Source organism: Piliocolobus tephrosceles, chromosome 15, assembly GCF_002776525.5.
Source record: "Piliocolobus tephrosceles isolate RC106 chromosome 15, ASM277652v3, whole genome shotgun sequence".
Lineage (NCBI taxonomy): Eukaryota > Metazoa > Chordata > Mammalia > Primates > Cercopithecidae > Piliocolobus > Piliocolobus tephrosceles.
This window is the reverse complement of record NC_045448.1, coordinates 19876662-19895462: the sequence shown is the minus strand read 5'-3', so window position 1 is coordinate 19895462 and position 18801 is coordinate 19876662. Positions and strand designations below refer to the sequence as shown.

General features: G+C 48.8%; 2 protein-coding genes and 1 long non-coding RNA gene across 5 annotated transcripts; 2 read left to right on the top strand and 1 right to left on the bottom strand.

Moving 5' to 3' along the window:
* Positions 1–3429: 3429 nt before the first annotated feature.
* Positions 3430–16740, top strand: LOC113223687 (nuclear receptor-binding protein). The gene is made up of 18 exons (XM_026453075.2): positions 3430–3580; positions 8350–8579; positions 8769–8891; positions 9085–9186; positions 9570–9659; positions 9823–9863; positions 10234–10328; positions 11858–11941; positions 12151–12209; positions 12359–12457; positions 14276–14408; positions 14888–14993; positions 15137–15187; positions 15291–15426; positions 15613–15666; positions 15754–15817; positions 16050–16105; positions 16190–16740. Exons 2-18 carry the CDS (start codon positions 8370–8372, stop codon positions 16292–16294), a joined length of 1608 nt encoding a protein of 535 aa, XP_026308860.1. The 5' UTR covers positions 3430–3580; positions 8350–8369; the 3' UTR covers positions 16295–16740.
* Positions 14083–16338, bottom strand: LOC116418463. The gene is made up of 2 exons (XR_004228500.1): positions 16029–16338; positions 14083–15460 (listed from the first exon to the last, which is right to left on the bottom strand). It is a non-coding gene; the product is annotated as an uncharacterized LOC116418463 (long non-coding RNA).
* A 92-nt stretch (positions 16741–16832) lies between the features above and the next one.
* Positions 16833–18777, top strand: LOC113223688 (keratinocyte-associated protein 3). 3 transcript variants are annotated; one of them, XM_026453077.2, is made up of 7 exons: positions 16833–16921; positions 17060–17244; positions 17324–17383; positions 17549–17755; positions 17863–17997; positions 18426–18538; positions 18664–18777. In XM_026453077.2, exons 1-6 carry the CDS (start codon positions 16894–16896, stop codon positions 18531–18533), a joined length of 723 nt encoding a protein of 240 aa, XP_026308862.1. In that variant the 5' UTR covers positions 16833–16893; the 3' UTR covers positions 18534–18538; positions 18664–18777. The 3 variants fall into 3 exon arrangements, 2 of the variants coding, with proteins under 2 accessions (XP_026308862.1, XP_031790060.1); XR_004228499.1 differs by having other exon boundaries at positions 17549–17997; XM_031934200.1 differs by having other exon boundaries at positions 17060–17383; positions 17679–17997; positions 18426–18777.
* Positions 18778–18801: the final 24 nt, after the last annotated feature.

Here is an 18801-nt window from a genome sequence, read left to right as displayed (position 1 = left end):
GGCATGAACCGCCATAGCCAGGTGCCTTTCTTTCTTTTTTTTTTTTTTACTACTTATTTTAATTATTTATTTATTTTTTGAGACGGAGTCTTGCTCTATCGCCCAGACTGGAGTGCAGTGGTGCAATCTCAGCTCACTGCAAGCTCCGCATCCCGGGTTCATGCCATTCTCCTGCCTCAGCCTCCTGAGTCGCTGGGACTACAGGTGCCCGCCACCACACCTGGCTAACTTTTTGTATTTTTAGTAGAGATGGGGTTTCGCCGTGTTAGCCAGGATCTCCTGACCTCGTGATCCATCCACCTCAGCCTCCCAAAGTGCTGGGATTACAGGCGTGAGCCACTGCTCCCAGCCATTTCTTTTTAGCATTGAATAATATTCCATTGTCTAGATGTACTGCAATTTATCCATTCATCTACTGAAGGACATCTTGGTTGCATCTAACTTTTGGCAATTATGAATAAAGCTGCCATAAACATTCATGTGCAGATTTTCGTGTGGACATAAGTTTTCAGCTCCTCTGGGTAAATAAAATACCAAGGAGTGCAATTGCTGGATCATATGGTAAGATTACGTTTAGTTTTGTAAGAAACTGTCAAACTGTCTTCCAAAGTGGCTGTTCTATTTGCATTCCTATCAGCAATTAATGAGAGTTCCTGTTGCTCCACATCCTCACCAGCATATGGTGTTGTCAGTGTTCTGGAATTTGTCCATTCTAATATGCATGTTCTTAGCTTTTAACTCAGCAATTCCAGTTTTAAGAATGTATAAGGCCGGGCACGGTGGCTCAAGCCTGTAATCCCAGCACTTTGGGAGGCCGAGACGGGCGGATCACGAGGTCAGGAGATCGAGACCATCCTGGCTAATACGGTGAAACCCCGTCTCTACTAAAAAATACAAAAATCTAGCCGGGCGAGGTGGCGGGCATCTGTAGTCCCAGCTACTCCGGAGGCTGAGGCAGGAGAATGGCGTAAACCCGGGAGGCGGAGCTTGCAGTGAGCTGAGATCCGGCCACTGCATTCCAGCCTGAGCGACAGAGACAGAGTGAGACTCGGTCTCAAAAAAAAAAAAAAAAAAAAAAAAATTAAAAAAATAAAAATAAATAAATAAAAATAAAAATAAAATAAAATACACCAAAGTCTTAATTATTGGGGGAAGTAGGATTATAAGAGATTTCACTTTCTAAGGAAATTGTTAATATTCATATTACTGTTGTCATAAAGCAATTAAAAGTGCCTAATACATAGAAACTACTATATAAATATTACATTATACTAAAATAGTTTTGGGAATATTTTCAGGTTGTTTTTTGGCAATGAGCATGTATTATTTTTATAAGTAGGAAAAAATAAATACATGAGGTGGTGAAAATGCAGGCAGTATTTGATTATTTTAAATGTAATGAAGGGTTAAAAATGAGAGCTAGAGGATGCCAAAGGGTCCTCTATGCATACTTGAAAGGACCTAGTTGAAAGGGGAGGGTTGATAATGATAAGGCCCTAGGCAGAAGAGAATGGGAAACTCTAATGATAACATTAACTGATATTTAATGAATGTTTACCCTGGACCAGGTGTTCCAATTGCTTTTGAGCCCACAGGGAGGAAAGGTTAATCTTTTCCTTTGAGATTAGAACCAAGAGTTTTTTTTTTTTTTAGATGGAGTGTTGCTCTTGTCACCCAGGCTGGAGTGCAGTGGCCTGATCTCAGCTCACAGCAACCTCTGCCTCCCGGGTTCAAGTGATCCTCCTGCCTCAGCCTACCGTGCAGCTGGGATTACAGGAGCCCACCAGCACGTCTGGCTAATTTTTGTATTTTTAGTAGAGACGAGGTTTCACCATGCTGGCCAGGCTGGTTTTGAACTCCTGACCTCAAATGAACCGCCTGCCTCAGTCTCCCAAAGTGCTGGGATTACAGGTATGGGCCATCACGCCCAGCCCAGAGCAAAGATTCTTAATCTCAATTTCCTGAAATTGTATCCTAAATTTGATGGGTGAATGCATTTTTTAAAATACAAGAGAAGGCCCATAAATTACATCAGATTTTAAAAAGGGTGTTTGAGCCCCCCTCTTCCAAAGATAAAAGAATCAAGGAAAGAAGGGCAACATATATATACATACACACATATATACATATACATATACACACATACATACATATACATACATACATACATATATATATATATATATATTTTGAGATGGATTCTCACTCTGTTGCCCAGGCTGGAGCGTAGTGGTGCAATCTTGGCTTACCGCAACCTCTTGCCTCCTGGACTCAAGTGATCTTCCCACTTCAGCCTCCCAAGTAGCTTGAGAGAACAGACATGTGCTACCTTGCCCGGCTAATTTTTGTATTTTTAGTAGAGACGGAGTTTCATTACGTTGACCAAGCTGGTCTCGAACTCCTGACCTCAAGTGATCCGCCCACCTAGGCCTCCCAAAGTGCTGGGCGTGAGCCACCGCGCCCGACCGAAAGATTGGTTTTAAAAATGAATATTTTGAAGTGATGAGAAAACGAGAGGGTTTCTGCCAGATGTCCTTTCTCCCAGTGAAACAGGATTAGAGATTCCCTTTAAGGACAGTAACATTTGGTGATTGTGACATTCCCAAGTTCTGTTGATTGATTCATCGTCTTCCCTCCATCATACACGTCGAAGGGCAGAGTGAACTTCCATCCTGAAGGCTCCGCGCTTAGTTTTCGCAGATCAATAGCTCGTCCGGAATTTATCATCTTTTCTTTCCACTAACTCGAAACCAATCTAAATTCTTTCCAAACATCTTCTCAACGTAGTGTCCTTTGAGGAAATTTACTGTTTCGGCTTCCAGACTTGGCTCTTAAAAACTTAACTTTCGGCCAATATCTTAATAACTCTGATTCAGGTTTTTGCATTTGTCAACTACCATTGAATGACAATTTTAATGAGTTCGTTCTTATGAGGATCAAATGAAATGACATCTGTGAAAACCTCTTACAAAGTTTAAGCAAATAGTGCTATGCAATCACAAAGAGTTAACTACTAATTTTCAGTGTTAGGTAAATTTTAAAAGCTTTCCAGAGAATTGGCGTCCTGCACAACAGTCTCGTTCCAAAATAATGCAGGCGGGGACTGGGGTGGGGGAGCTCCTCTCGGACCGAGGCTACGTCTTTCGCTCCTTTTGTCTTTTCGGGGTATTAGAACTGTCATGGCGCCTTCAAGAAGAGGGAGGAGGCTTTCCCTGCGTCCAGCAGAACCATCTGGGGCACCTGGACCGGGCGGTGGGGTGGATAGAGAGACGAGCACCAGCTGGGACCGAAAACACCAACCCCTCTGAGAGGTCTCGGCCGGACCGGCGCAAGGGGAGGAGAGCGGGTGGAAGCCTACTCCAGCGAGCTCCCGGCGGCCGGGCCCCGCCCATCGAGAACGTCGCCCAATGGAAACCTGCCGGCGGTGCGGCACCGCCCATCTGTTGGTCGGGACGCCGCGAGGGCGGGGCCCGCAGTTCGGTTGCGCTGCGGAGCGCAGCTGTGAGGGAGTCGCTGTGATCCGGGGCCCCGGAACCCGAGCTGGAGCTGAAGCGCAGGCTGCGGGGCGCGGAGTCGGGAGGTGAGCGCCCAAGGAAAAGAGGGCCCCGGGAGGAGGCGGTTCGCGAGAGGACGGAAGGATCGGCCTCCGAGGCCCGGGACGGTGGGACCCGCCAGGCGGGTGCTGAAGGCGGCCCTGCTCACTCAGTAGCCCAGGCCCGATCGGGCCCTGCCTGCTGGAGCCGAGGGGCCGCTTCGGCCCCGCAGTCCCTGCCTGTCCCTCCCCGGCCTCTCTGGCTTGGCGGCGGCGCCCCGGAATTCTGCGGGCGCGGGTCGGGAGGCCCTGGCGTTCGCTTGGAACTCCGGCTGCGAGAGGCGGGGCCCGGCGGGCGGGGGCGGGGGCGGGGGCGGCGGTCGAGGCCCGGCGGCCTGCGGAAGCGCGGCGGCCTGGCCAGGCCTGCTCGCGGGGCGGTGCGCCGAGTGCGCGGGGGCGTGGCCTGCGCCCCTGACTACGCTGCCGGGCCGGCCTTTGATGAGGTGGCCGCCGCTGGCTCCCTGGGCCCCAGCCTGGTGCTTGCGCGGGCCGTCGCTGCCTTCCAGGCGCAGGGCATGCGACCTGTTGGAGTGTGAAATTCTAGGGGCCAGGTTCCTCTCCCGAGCGGTTTTATTTCCCACTGGACAGTGCTGCGGGTCTCAGAGGCCCTCTGGTCCGCTCGGGGTGAGGACAGCTGAGAGGCCCGGGCCCGTGAGCTCTTGCAGAGGAGCTGACACGCAGAGAGTCTGCTGTCCAATAAACGAAAGTCTCGGGGAAAAACTTTGCAGGGCGATCTGCATTACTCCAAAGTGAACACTGCATGTCTCAGGGTGGCTGGAGGCGGCAAGGAGAATCCCCTTATGGGCGCTTATGAGCTTTTCCATGTGTGATCTCTTTTAAACCTCTCAGCGGCTCCGAGGCAAAACTCCCAGTGTCGCAGAGGTTTTTTCATCAATAAGAGGAGTGCTGGAGGATCTCGGGCACTGCCCTCATTTTGCCTGCGGAGGAAAAATTAGGAAGGGACAAAAAGTCACAAAAATTAGGAAGGGGGTGGGGGGTAAGCAAATTCCAAGGGCATATCTCTGATGAAGGGTTGGTGTCTCCTGTGGTGCCCTACTGTGGATTAGTTGTTTGTGTCCTGGGTCCAGAAGTTTCTTTGGAGTCCATTGGCTACAGCTTTCCCGTATTAGAATTCTACTGTTATTTCCTATTGTAATCTGGCTGGGAATTTTACTTAGTTCAGATTCTAGATGCATTCAGTGAATGTAGCTGCTCAAGGAAGTAACTGATAGTGTCTTACCATTTTCTTAGCTACCTTTCGGATGAAGGAACATGATCTCTAACAGAAGTTTTCTGGTAGATTACTAAAACAGGCAGATAGTAGCTTTCCTGGCTGGCTGAGTTAAATCCCTCTCCAGCGATCCTCCCACTTCAGCCTCCTAAGTAGCTGGGATTACAGGCATGAGCCAGCGCGCCTGGCAAATCTCTCTAGAATAAGCCAGGATCTAGAAAATAACATACGGAAAGAATATCTTGCCAGATTTCCTCTGTACTGCCTATTGCTCTTTGGTATTCACTAGACTGTCTTCTAATAAAAATCTCCTTAGTTGAGTTAAATGTAGTGTAGATTGGGGGCAGAGATGGTCACAAATGGGCATCAGAGAGTTCTAAAAATACATGTGGACTTTTTAAAAGATTGGTGTGTTGACGGGAGACTTCTGAATTTACAGGAGCACATTTACTTCCCAGGGTATCACTTTCTTTGTCTTTTCTTTTTTTTTTTTTTGAGTCATAGTCTCACTCTCTCACCCAGGCTGTGGTGCAGTGGCACCATTTGGGCTCACTGCAACCTCCGCCTCCTGAGTTCATGTGATTCTCGTGCTTCAGCCTCTTGAATAAGCTGGGATTACAGACATGTGCCAACACACCCTGCTAATTTTTGTATACTTTTGTTGCCCAGGCTGGTCTTGAACTCTTGAGCTCAAGCAGTCCGCCTCCACCATCTCCCAAAGTGCTGGGATTACAGGCACGGGCCAGCTTGCCCGGCCCAGGGTATCTCTTTCATACTGTAGCGCACTCTCTTGAGCCAAGCACACACAGGTTCCAACTCCTTCAGTCTTTGTTCTTAGAGATACAGAATAACATTAAGTGGTTGTCTTGTGACTTTTTGTACAAGTTAATGGCATTCAGCTCTTGAGAATTCTTCTTCTTCAAGTACCCATGACCCTGAAAAAAATGTTATGCTGTATAATACTTTTTCCTATAAAAGTTGTACATTGAGTTATTTGTATTTGTAAGAAATAACCTAGGTCAGTGCGGTGGCTCATGCCTGTAATCCCAGCACTTTGGGAGGCTGAGGCGGGCGATCATGAGGTCAGGAGATTGAGACCATCCTGGTTAACACGGTGAAACCCCATCTCTACTAAAAATACAAAAAATTAGCTAGGTGTGGTGGCGCATGCCTGTAGTCCCAGCTATTCTGGAGGCTGAGGCAGGAGAATCGCTTGAACCTGGGAGGCGGAGGTTGCAGTGAACCCAGATCATACCACTGCACTTCAGCCTGGGCAACAGAGTGAGATTCCATCCCCTCCGCCAAAAAAGAAATAACCTATATCAGATCTAGTGCCCCAGAGAATGGAAACTTCAGAGCCTTTGAGCAATGTGAATGAAATGAAAGCTGGAAGCTTAAGGTCTTAGCTCTGACTTGAATTTGTGGCTGCTTGAATGTGGGTATTTATTTTGTGTGTTATTGTATCTCAAGGACTTAGCCCAATGGTTGGCCCACAATAAGTGCTTAAAAAAAATCTGTCAAATGAGTGAATGAAAAAAAAATGTTGTTAACCAATACCCATTTGTCACACTCACATCACAGGAAAGGTGAGGTCATCAGGGTTGAAGTCACAACTGCCAGTCACCTGCCCCAAGGGTAGCCTCACCATGGACTGGCGGGCTTGTTCTGTGTAGAGAAGGGATGGATAGTGAATGCCAAGGTTAGTTCTAGCTGGATAAATTAGCCAAGGGTTTCAGCTGGATAAGTTGGCTGAGGGTGCTACAGGTCCAGCCTTAAGGCTGTCTCAGTGCAACATTTTGGAGTCTGGAGTCATCTGTTCTGAATAGCGCCCATATAGCTTTTTTGTTTTTAATTTTTTGAGACAGAGTCTCACTCTGTTGCCCAAGCTGGAGTGCAGTGGCACAATCTCAGCTCACTGAAACCTCTGCCTCCTGGGTTCAAGTGATTCCCCTGCTTCAGCCTCCTGAGTAGCTGGGACTACAGGTGTGTGCCACCACACCTGGCTAATTTTTTTATTTTTAGTAGAGACAGGGTTTTGCCATGTTGGTCAGGCTGGTCTTGAACTCCTGACTTCAGGTAATCTACCTACCTCAGTCTCCCAAAGTGTTGGGATTACAGGCGTGAGCCACACATAGCTTAATTCTTGAGCACAGTACAAATAGGGTGTACTTGGGGATTCAAAGGGAAGCATGTTGGATGAATGTTTGCCAAGAAGGAATGGAGCACCTGATTTTGCTGTTGATTTGAACCTGACTCTAAGTGAGGTTAGACTGCCGTAAATCTTGTGTTTGTCATTCCTGGGTGGGTCATCTTCAACTATGATAGCTCACCTTCTCTAGACTTGAGTTAGGAGAATAGTTAATGTTGCAGTATTTAGGAGTGATTCTGATTTGGGATTTAAAGGAAACAAAGGTGGTGTGTGTTTCCTATTTTTAATTTTTAAAAATTGTGTGTAGAGACTGGGGTCTTGTTATGTTGTCCAGGCTGGTCTCAAGTGCCTGGCCTGTTTTCTTTTGCATTCGCAGATGAAGTTATTAGGATTATTAAATCTTTTTATTTATTTATTTTTTTGAGACAGAGTCTCCCTCTGTTGCCCAGCCAATGGCATGATCATAGCTCACTGCAGCCTCAAACTCCTAGGCAATCAAGTGATTCTCCCTTCAGCCTCCTGGGTAGCTGGGACTATAGCTGTGTACTACCTCACCGTGCTAATTTTTAAATTTTTTTTGTAAAGATGGGCTCTCACTTTGTTGCCCAGGCTGGGTCTCAAACTCCTGGCCTGAAGTGAACCTCTTGCCTTGGCTTCTCGAATTGCTAGGATTACAGGGGTGAGCCACTGTGCTCAGCTGGATTGCTAAAGTTTTCTCTTTTTTTTTGAGATGGGGTCTTGCTCTGTCATCCAGGCCGGAGTGCAGTGGCACGATCTCGGCTCACTGCAACCTCCACCTCCCTGGTTCAAAAAATTCTTGACCGGGCGCGGTGGCTTACGCCTGTAATCCCAGCACTTTGGGAGGCTGAGGCGGGCGGATCACAAGGTCAGGAGATCGAGACAATCCTGGCTAACACGGTGAAACCCCGTCTCTACTAAAAATACACAAAATTAGCTGGGCGTGTGTTGGGCGCCTGTAATCCCAGCTGCTCGGGAGGCTGAGGTGGGAGAATGGTGTGAACCCAGGAGGCGAAGCTTGCAGTGAGCCGAGATTGTGCCGCTACACTCCAGCCTGGGCAACAGAGTGAGACTCCCGTCTCCATAGAAAAAAAAAAAAAAAAGAAAAAATTCTCCTGCCTCAGTCTCCTGAGTAGCTGGGGCTACAGGCATATGCCACCACACCCAGCTAATTTTGTATTTTTAGTGGAGATGGGGTTTCACCATGTTGAACTCCTGACCTCAGGTGATCTGCCCACCTTGGCCTCCCAAAGGGATTACGGGCGTGAGCCACCGCATCCAGCCTGGATTACTAAATCTTTACAGATGTATCCTGACTCTCTCTGCCTTCTCCCTCTGTACTTGCCCCAACCAATGCAGGTCTGAGTGTTCCTTCCAGCATGTCGGAGGGGGAGTCCCAGACAGTACTCAGCAGTGGCTCAGACCCAAAGGTAGAATCCTCATCTTCAGCTCCTGGCCTGACATCAGTGTCACCTCCTGTGACCTCTACAACCTCAGCTGCTTCCCCAGAGGAAGAAGAAGAAAGTGAAGATGAGTCTGAGATTTTGGAAGAGTCGCCCTGTGGGCGCTGGCAGAAGAGGCGAGAAGAGGTAAGGTGATGGTACAGTCACTCTTGGGGGAGTGAATTCTGGAAAGGTGAGAACTGGAAGAGCGAAGTCTTAAAAGAGGCCGACCAAACTTCAATAGGTTGGGGGCTAGGAGGAGATGATCATATGGAGTGTTAAAATGGAGGATTTGCGAGATAACTTTAATTCTCTTTCATATGAATTTCTTCTCAGGTGAATCAACGGAATGTACCAGGTATTGACAGTGCATACCTGGCCATGGATACAGAGGAAGGTGTAGAGGTTGTGTGGAATGAGGTACAGTTCTCTGAGCGCAAGAACTACAAGCTGCAGGAGGTAGGTAATGCTGAAAAGGTGAAGCCTGAGGAATGTTGGAACACTGATTTAGAGAGGAACTGGTGTTGGGAAGCTGCCCATGAGGAGAGTATGTTGGGGTCAGTTCATTTCTGGGGAGGGACAGGAAATGGCTTCTCAGGATTATTACAGTGATTTATGAACTCTGTTATTCCACTGTCTCGCTTGCTCTCAGGAAAAGGTTCGTGCTGTGTTTGATAATCTGATTCAATTGGAGCATCTTAACATTGTTAAGTTTCACAAATATTGGGCTGACATTAAAGAGAACAAGGCCAGGGTAAGAATTTTTTCCCCATATTTCCTGAACTTACTGCAAAGAGACTAGCTGCATTTATTATTGTTCGTTTTATACTCAGAGATTAAAACAAGGTAGTTTTGAAACAGAACTGGAATCAGCTGCAATGGCGATAAGAGTGGGGCTTCAGTTGTCACCTATGCCTTTTGTATGGCTATAGATTGGGCAGAAAACGAGTGAACTTTTGCTTCCTTCTTCCCATAACTTTTATTGCTTAGTAGTTTTCATTGCCCCATTTAGTCTAAGTAAGTAAAGCTAAGAACAAGAGGAGAGAAATTTTAACAAACTTTCAAATTTAAAATCTGTTACAAGGGAAGGGATCATTTCTACCATAAGACCTTTTAGTAAATGCTTTGCCTCCCCAGGTCATTTTTATCACAGAATACATGTCATCTGGGAGTCTGAAGCAATTTCTGAAGAAGACCAAAAAGAACCACAAGACCATGAATGAAAAGGTATAGAAGGAGAGCAGACAAAGTTTTAGGCTCGGGGTGGGGCGGGGCGGGGGGCTTAAAAATACTGTGTTTATGAAGCTGATCAGGAAGGGATGGAAGGAGCTGGTGGGAGAGAGTTAAGAGAGGGAATTACTGCTGACCCTTGGATCAAACTTTGTTCCAGGCATGGAAGCGCTGGTGCACACAAATCCTCTCTGCCCTAAGGTAAGTAGTACCTGGTTAGTTTCTTACCCATATTTCCTGATTTAGTTCCTCCAAACAGATTTCAGGGCACTACTCTTCAGTTCTCTTCTGCCTCTCCCCACTTTCTTTGAATCATATACCGTCAAGATTGGGCCCGCTATGGGTCTTTTAAAGGGTGCATCCTAATGCCCTAACCACAACACTTACCTCCTACCTCTTTCTCCTAGTGCTTATCCAGCTATTTAAATCATCAGGCATAATGGAGATTCAGAGTGTGGGGATTATCTTTATGGTGACCAGCAGGAGACCTGGCCCTTGCTCCTCTTAACCCTTGGGTTCCCCTTGCCCTTAATTTCCCAGTGGCCCCTCTAACAGCCCAGTGCCCCCACAGCTACCTGCACTCCTGTGACCCCCCCATCATCCATGGGAACCTGACCTGTGACACCATCTTCATCCAGCACAACGGACTCATCAAGATTGGCTCTGGTGAGGGGAGGGAGAGGTTCTGGGCAGGGGAGCCTCGGGAATTTGGGAACCATGGGGGTAAGATGAAAGGAATGGGGGATAACAGAGCAAAATTCTGAAGTGTGGGCCGGTGAGAAGAGAAAGGACCTTGCTAGGAGTAATTCATAGGAGAGGCCAGTTAATTAGTGGAGACGGGGTAGGATATATAATCTTACACCTTTGTGAAAGGAAATTAGGGTCAATACAGAGATACTGATAGGAGGTTGGGAAAGGGCAAGAGATACGGGTTTGAGGTTTGATTTGAGCCCTGGGGCCAGACCCTGCCAGAGGAGGTTCCAGGCTGTGCCTGCTGTGAGTGCTTTTATTTGCTGTGTATTTGTGTGCAGTGTACAACATTTCTGTGTGCTGTGTCTGTGTGGTATTTGTGTGTCCATTTGTCTGGGGCTTGGCTGCTCCATGGCTCACAACTTTTCTCTGTTTTCCTCCCTCCCGCTTACGGGCTGCTCTGTTCCCAACAGTCTTTCATAGGATTTTTGCTAATGGTGAGAGCTCCCTCTGCCCCACTTGGGGCTCTGTTTGTGCTCCCTCTGCTCCCTTGGCGGCTGCCCAGTGCATGCAGTCATGGGAGCAAACCCGCTTCCCCTATCTTCCCTGCCTAATTATGCCTGCTTAGCTTCTGCCCTGCCAGCCCTCCGCCTGCTTGCCCCTCCATAACCTGCTTGTTTCCTGTGGATTCTGCCTGGCTGGCCACTTACCTCCTGGATTCATGTTCCCCCTCATCATCAGGCTAGTTTCCCAGATCATACTGTGCTCCCAGATCCTCTGTGACTTGTAGTCATTGTTGATGATCTGAGTGAGTCCAAATTGGGCCTGGTCCTGGTTCCTCATTCAGCCCTGTGGCAGGCAGTGTTGAGGAAAAAGGGGGTAGAATAGGAGTCTAAAAAGTTTTGGTGGATTAAAAGTGGAACTGATTCAAGGGTATTAGCTCAATTCTGAGCTCTTTTTGAGTTTCACTCAGCAAAGGTGGGTAAGAAGGAGCCTACCTCCTGAGTTGTATGTTAATGCTTCTTATCCTTATTTATCCAAGTTCCTGAGGTCTCCAATTGTCCCAGATTAGGAAGGGCTGCCTGTGTTTTTATGTTATTTGCAGGGTGGATGAAAAAACTAAAACCAAGTATTTTCATGTGAGTAGGGATTAGATGTACCTGGGATTTAGGGAAGGTGAACGGGGCACAAGTGACAGTTTTTCCTTAAACTGCATTGCTTCTAGACTAGCCCAAAGTCCCTGTGTATCTGTTAATTTAGTCTGGTGCTTTTGTTGCTCCTGATTTAGGGACATTAGATAAGAAGCAGCAGGACTAAGAAAGGGGAGGTAGGTGGCGTCCATGTGTGGTCTGTAGTTCAGGATGAGAAAGGGGATATGTTTGTGCCTGTTGAGGGTCATCAGAAAGGAGACTTCAGGAGAGAATTTGGCTTTTGGGGCCTTTCTCTGGAGTGAGACTATTCTTCGGTGATGGTGGTCAGATTGTGTGTGTCTCCCCTACTCTCAGTGGCTCCTGACACTATCAACAATCATGTGAAGACTTGTCGAGAAGAGCAGAAGAATCTACACTTCTTTGCACCAGAGTATGGAGGTGAGCCTTCCTGCTTTCTCTGCCCTGTCCTCATTCCCTGCTTTTGCACCTTATAACTTGAGGTACAGAGGCAATATAACTGAAACTTCTAGGCCTTCTCTACCAGCATACAAAATATTTTTTTCTTTTCTTTTTTTTTTCCTAAGGCATTCCTGCCAACCCTAGCCCCCAATCCTCTGATTAACCAAAGCCTTCTCGGTTTTCCCTAGAAGTCACTAATGTGACAACAGCAGTGGACATCTACTCCTTTGGCATGTGTGCACTGGAGGTGAGGAGACTGGAGGGGAGGGGGGCAAATGAGAAGATGGAAGGGGTAATGGAGGGAGCACAAGTAAGGCGCTGGCTTGGAAGGAGTGATTGTGGGAGCACTGACGTTCTTAGGTGTCTCCTTTTTTTTTTAATTCCTCCTCACTGAAGATGGCAGTGCTGGAGATTCAAGGCAATGGAGAGTCCTCATATGTGCCACAGGAAGCCATCAGCAGTGCCATCCAGCTTCTAGAAGACCCATTACAGAGGGTAAGGATCTTCAGGATCACTCCCTCCTCAACTGACCTTCAAATGTCTTCTGGTTTTTCTTCCTTTGTATCCACTGGGCATATGCTCCTAAGAGCTAGGGAACATAAAACAGAAAGGACACGCAAAATCTGTAAACATTTTCTTAGGAGGTGCCTACCCTGTTTTTGCATATATACACATAGGTTAGGGGGTTAAGATGGATGATACTGGGGTTCAAAGTTGTGTGTTGGCTGGGCGCAGTGGCTCACACCTGTAATCCCAGCACTTTGAGAGGCTGAGGCGGGCGGATCACTTGAGCTCAGGAGTTTGAGACCAGCCTGGCCAACGTGGTGAAACCCTGTCTCTACTAAAAATACAAAAACTAGCTGGGCGTGGTGGTGTGTGCTTGTAGTCCCACCTACACGGGAGGCTGAGGCAAGAGAAATGCTTGAACCTGGGAGGCGGAGGTTGCAGTAAGCTGAGCTTGGGCTACTGCACTCCAATCTGGGCAACAGAGCGAGACTGTCTCTAAAAAAAAAAAGACAAGAAAAAAAATGTATGTGAATTTAAACGTGCCTACATGGAGGTAAATTAATTTGATGGTTACTTCAGGCAATTGCTGTATACTCTCAGACAGCCATTTTTATATTTTTAAGCACATCAGTCAATTTAAATTAAACCAGTTGTTTGGGATTTTATATTTATACAGTTTTAGTTAGTGATGGTGCCCTGAAATAATGAGCCAAGATTTAAAAGACATAAGGTTATGCATCAGTTGATAGACTATAGTAAGTAGAGCTTGGACAGGAAAGTCTAAACAAGAACAGTTTGTAACTCATTAGATAAGTATAATAGGGAACAGGAGAGAAAAGAAGACTAGTGGGAAGTCAGGAGGATAGTGTGGAGTAAGTTTCTACTTCAACATTGAAGTGGAGTATTCAAGTGAAAGATGAGGTATGTGACCTTGTTAGCTTTCAAGGTTAAAAGCAGGAAAGCAGGTTGTCGTGGGATGTGCAGGAGGTAGAAAAGGAGGCGGTGGAGCACCGTGGCTCATACTTTTAATCCCAGCACTTTTGGAGGCTGAGGTGGGAGGATCACTTGAGTTCAGGAGCTCGAGACTAGCCTGGGCAATGTAGCAAAACCCTGTCTCTGTGAAAAAAATATAAAAATTAGCTGGGTGTAGTGGCACATGCCTGTGGTCCCAGCTACTCTGGAAGCTGAAGTGGGAGGACTGCTTGAACCCAGGAGGTTGAAGCAGCAGTGAGCTGTGATTGTGCCACTATACTCCAGCCTGGGTGACACAGCAAGACCCTGTCTCAGGAAAAAAAGAAAGAGAGAGAGAGAGAAAGAAAGAAGGCAGAAATGGGTAGAGGAATCTTGGGAAATTGAGTGAATTCAGTGATTGTGGGCAAAGGAAATTGTGATACTAGGCTTGTGAAATAAAAAAGATGGTGAATATTGATCACATTGGGTAAATTTAGGAAGAGAGAAGCTAAATTTCGCAAGATTTAGAATAGAAGATAGGCAGTGAGTTGACTAATAAAGCAGAGGTAGAAACTAAGGAAAAAGAAAGTGTGAACATTAAAGAAAAAAGAAAGCTTGTGGTTGGAGAGCAGAAAAATAATTAAACCCAGAAAGGCAGTGGATGGTGTCTTTCATATAATATCTTGAGTTTTTGAAGCCCTTTCAGGTGCATTTATCAATATATTGTTTTCTCAGCAAGTGCTGAGCCCCTACTATGTACAAAGCCTTGTGCTAAGTAGAATGAGAGTTATAAAGATGAACGCATTGAGGGGCTTGCCAGATGCCTGCTCCAGTTCCTTTTCTTTTCTTTTCTAGGAATTCATTCAAAAGTGCCTGCAGTCTGAACCTGCTCGCAGACCAACAGCCAGAGAACTTCTGTTCCACCCAGCATTGTTTGAAGTGCCGTCGCTCAAACTCCTTGCTGCCCACTGCATTGTGGGACACCAACGTGAGTCCTCTTGGCCCTGTGGGGAATAGTCTTCCAGTCTGGAACCCTGTAACTATCACTGGCATGCTTGCTTTCCTCTTCCATATCCAAAGGGATTTTTTTTTTTTTTTTGAGACAGAGTGTCACTCTGTCTCCCAGGCTGGAGTGCAATGGCTTGATCTCAGCTCATTGCAATTTCCAGCTCCCGGGCTTAAGCGATTCTTGTGCCTCAGCCTCCCGAATAGCTGGGATTACAGGCATGTGCCACCATGCCTGGCTAATTTCTGTACTTTTAGTAGAGATGGAGTTTCGCCATGTTGGCCAGGCTGGTCTTGAACTCCTGGCGTCAAGTGATCTGTCCACCTCGGCTTCCCAAAGTGCTGGGATTACAGGCATGAGACACTGCGCCAGGCCTCCAAAGGGATTCTTTACCCCTTTGCCTGCATGCCTTCTATGACATTTAATCTGACTGTCCCTTCATAACATCCCACTCCATCCAGACATGATCCCAGAGAACGCTCTGGAGGAGATCACCAAAAACATGGATACCAGTGCTGTACTGGCTGAAATCCCTGCAGGACCAGGAAGAGAACCAGTTCAGACTTTGTGAGTAACTGAGAGGGTCTGAAAGAGGCAAATTGGTCACTATCACTCTTGAGGCTCTGTAAACTGTCCATTCTCTGGGAATGGTTGAATTTGCTATTTTGCTTGTTTCCTTCCTTCCATCTCCTTTCTCTTTTCTCCTCCAGGTACTCTCAGTCACCAGCTCTGGAATTAGATAAATTCCTTGAAGATGTCAGGTGAGAGCAGAGTGAGAAGGCAGGCTTTCTTGAGAAAGCAAGCAGGGTTGGGTATCCTAAGGCATTCACAGAGTCCATGTGACCTGTCTTCATCTTCTTCCAGGAATGGGATCTATCCTCTGACAGCCTTTGGGCTGCCTCGGCCCCAGCAGCCACAGCAGGAGGAGGTGACATCACCTGTTGTGCCTCCCTCTGTCAAGACTCCGACACCTGAACCAGCTGAGGTGGAGACTCGCAAGGTGGGGGCTGTGTGGGTGTGGATTGTCTCCATGGCTGTGGTGGAAGGGAGAGAGGACATCTCAAATAAGGCTCTATCCTTTAGAGAAAATGCTCCTTAGCAGCCATGCCCTATGGGCTGGAAAGATGTCTAGGTATTGGGTTTTTTACAGACAGGTCTCTAGAGTGACCCTCTCTTCCTTCCCTAGGTGGTGCTGATGCAGTGCAACATTGAGTCCGTGGAGGAGGGAGTCAAACACCATGTAAGGCTCAGGGCTAGGGTTGCCGCAAGGCTGGTGGCCAGAGGGTGGGGAAGAAGAGTCTCATTTTCTGACTGTCCTATTCTCCAGCTGACGCTTCTGCTGAAGCTGGAGGACAAACTGAACCGGCACCTGAGCTGTGACCTGATGCCAAGTGAGTCTCTCCTTTCCCTCAGAGGATGGAGAGTCTATGAGCCTTATCTTTTAGGGACATATTCAGGGGTGGGAAAGGTGACAAGGCAGTAACACATTGACTCACATAGAATGACTATCTTAGCCCCTAAAGCAGTGGGTGGATCTGACAGTTTAGCCCCAGTGGGGCTGTCTGAAGGGCCCCAGGTCCCTCAGTCCCATACTGTACTCACCCCCTCCTGTTTCTCTGTCAGATGAGAACATCCCCGAGTTGGCAGCTGAGCTGGTACAGCTGGGCTTCATTAGTGAGGTGAGGTTTCTGCCTTCATCTGCCCTGGCTGCCCTCATGCCTTCTCTTCCTCAGCCCCCATGTCACTGAGCACTTCTCCCCTAGGCTGACCAGAGCCGGCTGACTTGTCTGCTAGAAGAGACCTTGAACAAGTTCAATTTTGCCAGGAACAGTACCCTCAACTCAGCCGCTGTCACCGTCTCCTCTTAGAGCTCACTGGAGCCAGGCCCTGATCTGCGCTGTGGCTGTCCCTGGACGTGCTGCAGCCCTCCTATCCCATCCCCCCAGTCAGTATTACCCTGTGAAGCCCCTTCCTTCCTTTACTATTCAGGAGGGCTGGGGGGGCTCCCTGGTTCTGAGCATCATCCTCCCCCTCCCCTTTCTTCCTCCCCTCTGCACTTTGTTTACTTGTTTTGCACAGACGTGGGCCTGGGCCTTCTCAGCAGCCGCCTTCTAGTTGGGGGCTAGTCGCTGATCTGCCGGCTCCCGCCCAGCCTGTGTGGAAAGGAGGCCCACGGGCACTAGGGGAGCCGAATTCTACAATCCCGCTGGGGCGGCCGGGGCGGGAGAGAAAGGTGGTGCTGCAGTGGTGGCCCTGGGGGGCCATTCGATTCGCCTCAGTTGCTGCTGTAATAAAAGTCTACTTTTTGCTAAAAGCGTCGTGTGTTCGCGCCTTTCCTGCCAGGGGGAGCGGGCCCGGGGCGGAGGCGGGGCCCAGGTGGGAGGGGAACCCGGGACGGAGGCGGGGCCCAGGTTGGGGCGGGGCCGGGCCCAGGTAGAGCGGACCTGCGGCCGGCGCGGCGGACGGGATGAGGCGCTGCAGTCTCTGCGCTTTCGGTAACTTCCGGGACCTGGCGTCTCGTCTCCTAACCCTGGGGCCACCCTTGGCCCGTCCTAAGGTGCGGGGTTAATCGGCCAGGAGCCGTCTCTCCCCACCCCGCCCGACTCAACCCTGTCCTCACCCGTGCTTTGCAGACGCCGCCCGGGGGCCCCGGCGGCTGATGCGCGTGGGCCTGGCGCTGATCCTGGTGGGCCACGTGAACTTGCTGCTGGGGGCTGTGCTGCACGGCACTGTCCTGCGGCACGTGGCCAATCCCCGTGGCGCTGTCACGCCAGAGTACACCGTGGCCAATGTCATCTCCGTCGGCTCGGGGCTGCTGGTGAGCGCGGCAGGCGGCCCGGGGCGGGGGTCGGGCGCCCAGAAAGCCCATCAAGCCAAAGGCTTTGTGTCTTCCACAGAGCGTTTCCGTGGGACTTGTGGCTCTCCTGGCGTCCAGGAACCTTCTTCGCCCTCCACTGGTGAGAAGGGACTTCCTGGAGCTTTTAGAGTAGGCTTGAGTCAGGGAAATGGGGGCTGAGATTGGTCTTTCAATAGATTGGAGGAGCCTCAAATAGAGAAACTGGGTGTCTAGTCACTGGGAGTTAGCCAGGCCCAGGCTGTTCACCCTGATCTGTCCCTGCCAGCACTGGGCCCTGCTGGTACTAGCTCTGGTGAACCTGCTCTTGTCCGCTGCCTGCTCTCTGGGCCTTCTTCTTGCCGTGTCACTCACTGTGGCCAACGGTGGCCGCCGCCTTATTGCTGACTGCCACCCAGGACTGCTGGATCCTCTGGTACCACTGGATGAGGGGCCGGGACACACCGACTGCCCCTTTGACCCCACAAGAATCTATGTGAGCACATTCTCTTCCTTCTTGTGGTCTACAAAGCCTTGGTCCTGCCCTTTTAATTTCCCTTCTTTGCTGCACTTGCCCTACTCCCTATCCTTCTTGCTTTTCAGGATACAGCCTTGGCTCTCTGGATCCCTTCTTTGCTCATGTCTGCAGGGGAGGCTGCTCTATCTGGTTACTGCTGTGTGGCTGCACTCACTCTACGTGGAGTTGGGCCCTGCAGGAAGGAGGGACTTCAGGGGCAGGTAAGGAAGGTGAACACGAAGGGTTCATTCCACAGAGACTGGCTGTGTTGAAAAGATGCTGACCGGCCAGGTGCAGTGGCTCACACCTGTAATCCCAGCACTTTGGGAGCCTGAGGCAGGCAGATCACTTGAGGTCAGGAGTTTGAGACCAGCCTGGCCAACGCGGTGAAACCTCATCTCTACTAAAAATACAAAAAAGTAGTCAGGTGGGGTGGCGGGCACCTGTAATCCCAGCTACTTGGAAGGCTGAGGCAGGAGAATCGCTTGAACCTGGGAGGTGGAGGTTGCAGTGAGCTGAGATCGTGCCACTGCACTCCAGCCTGGGCAACAGAGCCAGGCTGCATCTCAAAAATAAAAAGAAAAAAGAAAGAAAAAGATGCTGACCTATCATTCAGGGCAAGGGTGTCTAACTCCACCTTCTTCTGCAGCTAGAGGAAATGACAGAGCTTGAATCTCCTAAACATAAAAGGCAGGAAAATGAGCAGCTACTGGATGGAAGTCAAGAAATCCAAGCATCACAGAGAAGTTGGGTTTAGGACAGGTAATGGGCCTTGAAGGTGGTGGCCTGGGTAAGAGTGGGGGCAGGGAAGTGCTCTTAGAACTGGGTCTAGGTCTTGCCATGCTGCTTTCCCCCTCTGACCCGGGTTGGTTCTCCCCTCTGTCCAGCAGGTGCTGTTCCAAGACTCAGTCCTAAAGGGTTTTTTTTTCCCCACTAAGCAAGGGGCCCTGACCTCGGGATGAGATAATACATTGTAATAAAGTAACTTCTCTTTTCTTCTACTTGATTATGATTCCTTTTGGGGA